This window comes from Lipotes vexillifer, unplaced genomic scaffold (assembly GCF_000442215.2).
Source record: "Lipotes vexillifer unplaced genomic scaffold, Lipotes_vexillifer_v1.1 scaffold112, whole genome shotgun sequence".
NCBI lineage: Eukaryota > Metazoa > Chordata > Mammalia > Artiodactyla > Lipotidae > Lipotes > Lipotes vexillifer.
This window is the reverse complement of record NW_006776285.1, coordinates 1,042,073-1,049,334: the sequence shown is the minus strand read 5'-3', so window position 1 is coordinate 1,049,334 and position 7,262 is coordinate 1,042,073. Positions and strand designations below refer to the sequence as shown.

The 7,262-nt window shown below is 43.2% G+C and overlaps 1 protein-coding gene across 2 annotated transcripts in view; it reads right to left on the bottom strand.

Annotated features, from left to right (window-relative positions):
• The window catches only part of AIG1 (androgen induced 1), a 236,604-nt gene that overhangs the window by 37,656 nt on the left and 191,686 nt on the right, over positions 1-7,262 (bottom strand). For both annotated transcript variants that reach the window (XM_007450308.1, XM_007450309.1), the window contains exon 4: positions 5,827-5,942. In XM_007450308.1, coding sequence (XP_007450370.1) covers positions 5,827-5,942 — 116 coding nt within the window. The remainder of the gene's footprint in view (positions 1-5,826; positions 5,943-7,262) is intronic.

Here is a 7,262-nt window from a genome sequence, read left to right as displayed (position 1 = left end):
CCGTGAGCCATGGCCGCTGAGCCTGCGCGTCCGGACCCTGTGCTCCGCAACGGGAGAGGCCACAACAGTGAGAGGCCCGCGTACCAAAAAAAAAAAAAAAAGACCCAAGAAAGGTATCTCTCTTCAGAATGGGAGGAACTTAGCACGTCACTCTTTCAGCTTGGTTCCAGTTTTCCGATGCCAGGAAATTAGGAAAACTTTCACACACTATCCCAGATGTAAAAGTCAACAGAGTAGGCAGTTATGGTCGAGTGAAAGATTCAAGTTGAACAGAAGAAAATGCTGGTCATCTGCTGGCCAGATCTGTTTAACTGGTGAAGAAACATCCAATTAAACAGGAGTTTACTGTGGTCCCAAATTTAATTTTCTTAGTGAAGCAGGTGCAAATTTTATGCAAAAAATTTTTACTCGTTCATGGCTTAATAGTCTTTCCAAGACTTCTTAATTAGAGTACACTCTTATTTTTATTTTTAAGAATTTTTTCTCTACTTTAAAAATGATGTATGTTTCCAGCAAAAATTTGAGGAAATATAGAAACATTTCAATAACAAAACAAAAAAAAATCTGCAATTGCACGGCTGAGGCATAATCAAGTTTGGTGGTGATAAAATTCTGATTTTGGACAATTTAAGTTTATATCACAAAAGAAAGATCACACTTCACTATGACTTTATTTTGTTTTATTTTCTAGGTTGGAAAGTTGTACAATGGACACATTTGGGGCAGTAGGATTTGCAGTGTGGAATTTATCAAAAACAACTAGGGCCCCAAGACAACAGAAATTTCGATTTTGCTTTATATAAGCTCACTGCAGTGATAGGAAATGTTTATCCATGAGAAGACACTCCCAGGACCCATCTTCTCCACTTCACTAATGCCTCCTTGCTTTTGACTCTGCCCTGCATTTAGTGGTCAGCATGTACTATGCACGGCCCCTTAGATCTCAGGTGGGCTCTGGCTGAATGAGAACCACCGTGGGAGGGGGTGATGGCCAGAGGCAGCAAGAAGACTCCTCAGCACACAGGAGACTCACTGTTGAATCCCTGGGGATGTAAATTTCCTAGGATCTGCAGTGGTTTCCTCTTTGTGTGCCCTGCAGATTGAAAAGCAGAGCTGCAGCAGCAGCAGTACTGCAGGGAGACAAAGATGTGAGGTGCTGGGGAGGAGGCACCACATCCAAGGAACAGATTGGCCACCAAGAGTCCTGCACCAGGTGGAGTGAGGACATCTGCTCTTGTAGAATTTGTCAACTGGAGGGTGACAACAGTCAGCATCCCGTGATCTTAAAGTTCACTTGTTTTACTCAGCCCCTCCTTCAAGATTTCCTGATGATCCTTTTAAACTTAAAAACAAATTTGTATTTTTATATCCTTTATTGTTTTGGATTCTTAAAGTGACGAGTGTATAAGTGAGCAAGGATGAGTAAAGGAAGAGAAAGGACTTGTAGCATCAGGACTTGTAGCATCGTATCTAAAATTCTCAGACCCTTGAGAAGAAAACATGTACTCTTGCTACTATTGCTGAGGAGCTTCTCAAAACTGCAAATGTAGAAATAATAATAATAATAGCAAATACAGAAACTTTTACTGTCTGCCAGGCATAGTTCTATGGGCTCTACATAGAGTAACTGAGTCCTCACCACCGCCCCATGAGGTACATACTATCCCTGTCCCTATTTTATGTCCGAATAAGTTAAAGCCCAGAAAGGTTAAGTGTGGGAGTGGGAATTCAAACCCAGGAAGTGGCCTTAACGATTAGACCTGGCTGCTACTGATGTATTGCTTCAAAACAAAAACTAAAAACTCACTTGACTTGTTCACCCATAGGGTTACCCTTCACACAGTAAGAAGGGGTAGAGAATACATGGTTCACTGCATAGACTCTGCAGCCACACCCCAGGGCTTGCACTATACAGTCCACCCTTGAACGACATGGGTTTGAACTGCAATGGTCCACTTAGATGCAGATTTTTTTTTCAGTAAATACTTACGACACTACCACATGATCTGAGAGTGGTTGACTCCACGGATGTGGAACCTCAGATATGAAGGAATTGCAGATACAGAGGAACCATGTATACAGAGCTGACTGTAAAATTATCCTCGAATTTTCTGCTGCGGCGAGGGTCAGCACCCCTAAGCCCCACGTTGTTCAAGGGTCAACTGTAGTTCTGGCAACAAGAAAAATTAGTGTCTTTTCCTTGGGCAAGCCATATCATCTCTCTAAGCTTTGGTGTCCTTACCTGTAAAATGAGCCAGATAATGCTTATCTCAAAGTGTTATTTGGGGAACTAAATACAGTAATTTTTTTTTTTTTTTTTGCGGTACGCGGGCCTCTCACTGTTGTGGCCTCTCCCGTCACGGAGCACAGGCTCCGGAAGCGCAGGCTCAGCGGCCATGGCTCACGGGCCCAGCCGCTCCGCGGCATGTGGGATCCTCCCGGACCGGGGCACGAACCCGTGTCCCCTGCATCGGCAGGCGGACTCTCAACCAGTGCGCCACCAGGGAAGCCCCTAAATACGGTAATATTTAAAATCACTTTTGGCACAGAAGTCGAAAAACTGGTACTCAGTACAATTCCTGATAATTACTGTTGCATTAGAAACCAAGGGGACTTCTGTGTTGTGTCCTGCATAGGAGAATATGGATCATCTCACTCATTAGGGGGAAATGTCACAAATAAGGTGCAGAGAAATGCACGGAGGAGTGTTGGTAGAGGAGAGGTGTACAGAAAGGGAGTTAAGAGCCCACCATCAATGGTCAGGGGGTATTTGTGTCCCAGACCCCTGGGTAAGTGGAAAGACAGGTGTAGGTGGGCAAGGGAAGGGTCTGGGATGACTTCAGATGCTGAGCTTGGGTCGGACTGAGATGGGGGCTGGGAAGTGGAGCCACCGAGCGTGGGAGCTCAGTGGGCTCCAGTCCATGAGGGAAAGCTCCGGTGTCCCTCGCTTTCTCAACTCTCGTGACCCAAACCTAGGAAGACAGCAGATTCAGACGGGTAGGGAGACTTGTGAAAATAGAATCAGAGCCAAGCAGACAGGCAGGCTGGCCAGCAACCTCAGAGGTATAGATTCAGCTCAACCACACAGAGGATTTTAAGGGAGATCTACTTTATAATTAGCCTGTGACAAGAGGAATGCTTTCTTACATTTTGGCATAAGGTTCTGGAATGTCCAGAACAACCCTGGTATGTGGTATGGTAAAGATTTCACATCCTGAACCTTTTGCTGTTGTGTCATTGGTACGTCGCATCTGAGATAGTCCGGAAGGGAGTAAAACCCAGCTCTTTTTTGATAACAATTAAAATCCCTGGGTTTGTATAATGTGACATGGTGTGAAGGGCATTGTTTAGCTCTTGGCATAGCTATGAATGCCTAGGGCAGAACACCAAAGGAAAAAGTCTACTTTGAAAGCTTTCTCAGAACATAGCTGGGAGAATTTGCTGGTTAATGCAGATACGTGTCCAAACAAGCACTGGTTTGCTCAGGGAGGGTGCAGAGCTGGCAGGCTGCCCTTGGCACAGAGAGCGTGAGTAATGCTTCATTTTAATGAGGGATCTTGGGGGTCTACAATGAAGACTATGTGCTATTTCCCATGTGTCTCTTTGGAATGTGGACTGATTGCACCCACAGTGGAAGAAAAGCCATCAGAAAGTATGTAGTTCCTAAAATCTCTGGGGCTCTACAAGATTCAGATAATTTAATGGCATATAAATGAATTCACAGAAATACACCCAGAGTTCCCAGAGTAAAAGTCCTCCCTTCCCACAGGTAAGTGAATATGAGTGCAAAGTAATGAGACTGTGTTTTGCGGGGAGAGGTGGGAAGGGCATTTTATTTTATTTATTTATTTATTTTTTGTGGTACGCGGGCCTCTCACTGCTGCGGCCTCTCCCGTTGCAGAGCACAGGCTCCGGACATGCAGGCTCAGCAGCCATGGCCCACAGACCCAGCCACTCCGTGGAATGTGGGATCCTCCCGGACCGGGGCACGAACCCGCATCCCCTGCATCGGCAGGCGGACTCCCAACCACTGCGCCACCAGGAAAGCCCTACTTTTAATTTTTAAATTTATTATTTATTTATTATTTTTGGCTGCATTGGGTCTTCGTTGCTGCGCGTGGGCTTTCTCTAGTTGCGGCGAGTGGGGGCTACTCCTGTTGCGGAGCACGGGCTCTAGGTTTGCGGGCTTCAGTAGTTGTGGCACCCGCGCTCAGTAATTGTGGCTCGCGGGCTCTAGAGCGCAGGCTCAGTAGTTATGGCGCACGGGCTTAGTTGCTCCGCGGCATGTGGGATCTTCCTGGACGAGGGCTTGAACCTGTGTCCCCTGCATTGGCAGGCGGATTCTTAACCACTGCACCACCAGGGAAGCCTGGGCATTTGATTTTTAAACTAAATCTATAGGCAGTTCCAGACGTGTTGTAAACATTGTAGCAACCCTGGAATAACTGTTAGCTTTCCTACCTGACTCTTCTGAAAGATAACAGTCACTTGAACATCAAGTTCTTATGTATAAAGCACATGAATTCATTTTTAAGATATAATTTCACAGTCACACTTCACCTGTGAGCCCAGATCATTTGATTTTTTTTCTTTCAGAGAAAGCCAATACTTAATGTTTTGGGTAGAAAAAAAAAAATCTAAAAAGTCACTAGGAAAACAAACGTTCCCCAGTCCTCGTGAACAGTCGGTGACTCATCAATGAAGTGGCAGATGGAATTGAACATGACCGCATGTTTGTTCTGGGGTCTGTAGCCTGGATGTCCCCTTAGATCCAGCCACAGGGTGTGGCTTCCTAAAAGCAAATTCCCTTTTTGCTCAGATTTGGAGCATTACGTGATCATTTGGGCAAAGTATGTTAAGTACTGTACTGACCTTTACTTTATATCTCTGGACTGGCTGGAGAAAAATGCTCCACAGGGACTGGACCTCCCAAAGTGCTCCAGGAGTTTGGTGGGATTAAGTCCAGTCCTGGGTTTGGAAGAATGTGATTCAGTCCTAAAGACTTAAAGGAGGTGATGGTGACCCAGAACTCAGGACAAGAGAGTCCCAAGAGGCGGAAATGCTGAGGGGAGAGACCTTTTCTGTGTATGCTAATATATCAAAGAGCACTGGGAATTATACAGAGAAATAAGAAATTATCTTAAGATAAATAATTCTGAAATGTTAGAACATAGTTAGAACTGAAATTAAAGTGAAGTAAACTCAACAGGCAAAAATTCTTTTATCAGATAAATTTGGCACCTCACACTTGGGGCTTATTCATGCCCAACAGACAAAGTAGAGATTTCCTGCTATTTATTTACCCCAATTTTTCAAAACAAAACCATTAAATGCATGCTATATGTAATAGCGAATTCTGGAAAAGGTTTTAAACTGACTCAGGAAAATGTACATTTTCACTTGTTTCACTTAGAGGACAGAAGTCACTCCTCTAAGAAGTCATTTCTTCTGTCCTCATTTGCATTTGCTGCAACTCCCTCACTCCCAAAAAAAGCAACAACAACAAAAAATCCCAAGCAAAAAAGCCCCTAAGCAATAAAACTGATGTCCAAGAAAAACATTTAGTTTGAAAAAGAGTTGAAAAATGTAGCCTTGGAAGAACCACTGCTTACATGGAATTGTTCAACAAATTCCTGTTGTGTGAGGTTTGGCATATACTTTCTAAAAATATAAGCATCTGGGGAAATGAGACAAAGCCCAGGTCTTGGACCAAATGAGGCACGCAGTGTGAATCTGTTAGTGATTATATCCATAATGAAATATGTGCCCAAATTTAGCAGTGCAAAATCTAATACAATAAGAAAGCCCAGCAGGCACTGTCCTTACCATAATATATAGCCGACAGAGAAGGTACATATGGCGGCCAGTCCACTGCTCCTGCTGGGATACGCATGGTGTGATGTCCTCATCTCAATCAATATAAAGGGCAAAACCGTCGTGTGCTGAAAAAGAACAGAGACCAGGTGACACAGGTTCTTATCATCACCCCTAATTAGCTATTTGTCTTCAGTAGGAGAATGGATAGTGTAAATTTCTATCAAAAGTGCCATGCAGAGAGCAGTATATGGCTCACCTAGGAGGTAGAATGGACGTGAAAACATGCAGTCCATCAATTGCTCCCCTTCTTTTTCTTCTATATCTTAATTTTTAAAATTGTATTTTCTTTATGCCCGTTACAGGAAATTACAGAAATTACAGAAAGATATATAGGGAAAAAAGTTGGAACATAAGAAAGGAATAAAACTCACAACTGTTCATATTTTGCTATACGTTCTTTTCCCTCACTCTTTGTCTATATTATATATACACAGTTAAGAAGTTAAGATCATACTGTGTGCATGCAGTTTTATTTGGGATTATAGCATGAGACTTTTTGATATGCAATTATAGAAATACTTCTAGAATATAAACGCTGGCCAGAGCTGCTTAAAACTCCATTTATAGATGTACCAACATTTACTTACTTATTTATTTATTTACTTATTTATTTATTTTTGGCCGAGCAGCTTGTGGGATCTTAGTTCCCCGACCAGGGGTTGGACCTGGGCCCCAGCGGTGAAAGTGCTGGGTCCTAATCACTGGACCGCCAGGGAATTCCCTGACCAACATTTATTTAACTGATTCTTTTCTTTTTTTTTTTTTTTTTTTTTTTGTGGTACGCAGGCCTCTCACTGTTGTGGCCTCTCCCGTTGCGGAGCACAGGTTCCGGACGCGCAGGCTCAGCAGCCATGGCTCACGGGCCCAGCCGCTCCGCGGCATGTGGGATCCTCCCGGACCGGGGCACGAACCCGTGTCCCCTGCATCGGCAGGCGGACTCTCAACCACCGCACCACCAGGGAAGCCCTATTTAACTGATTCTTATTCCTGGACATTAAGTAGTAAAAGATTTTCAATTTTTAATTTACTAAAAATATCATGATGATTATCTTTTGTAGAAGTCTTTGAATGTTAAACTATTTTTAAATTTTATTTTTAATTTTTTAATTGAAGTATTGATGAATTACAATATTATATTAGTGTCAGGTGTACAACATAGTGATTTAAATTATTTTCTTATAGTCAAAGCCTATGAAGATTTTAAGGCTGTTGATACATAATGCCAAATTATGTGTGAACCAGAGCAGGTTGGAAAATAAAGCCAAATTAGCTTCCAGAAAGGATGCCAGCAGTGCATGGATTCAGATACTATGTTGGAAGATAGACTCCAAAGAAGTTACATGGAACATTTCCATTTGTTTCTCGAACCCAGTGGCCACTCCAGA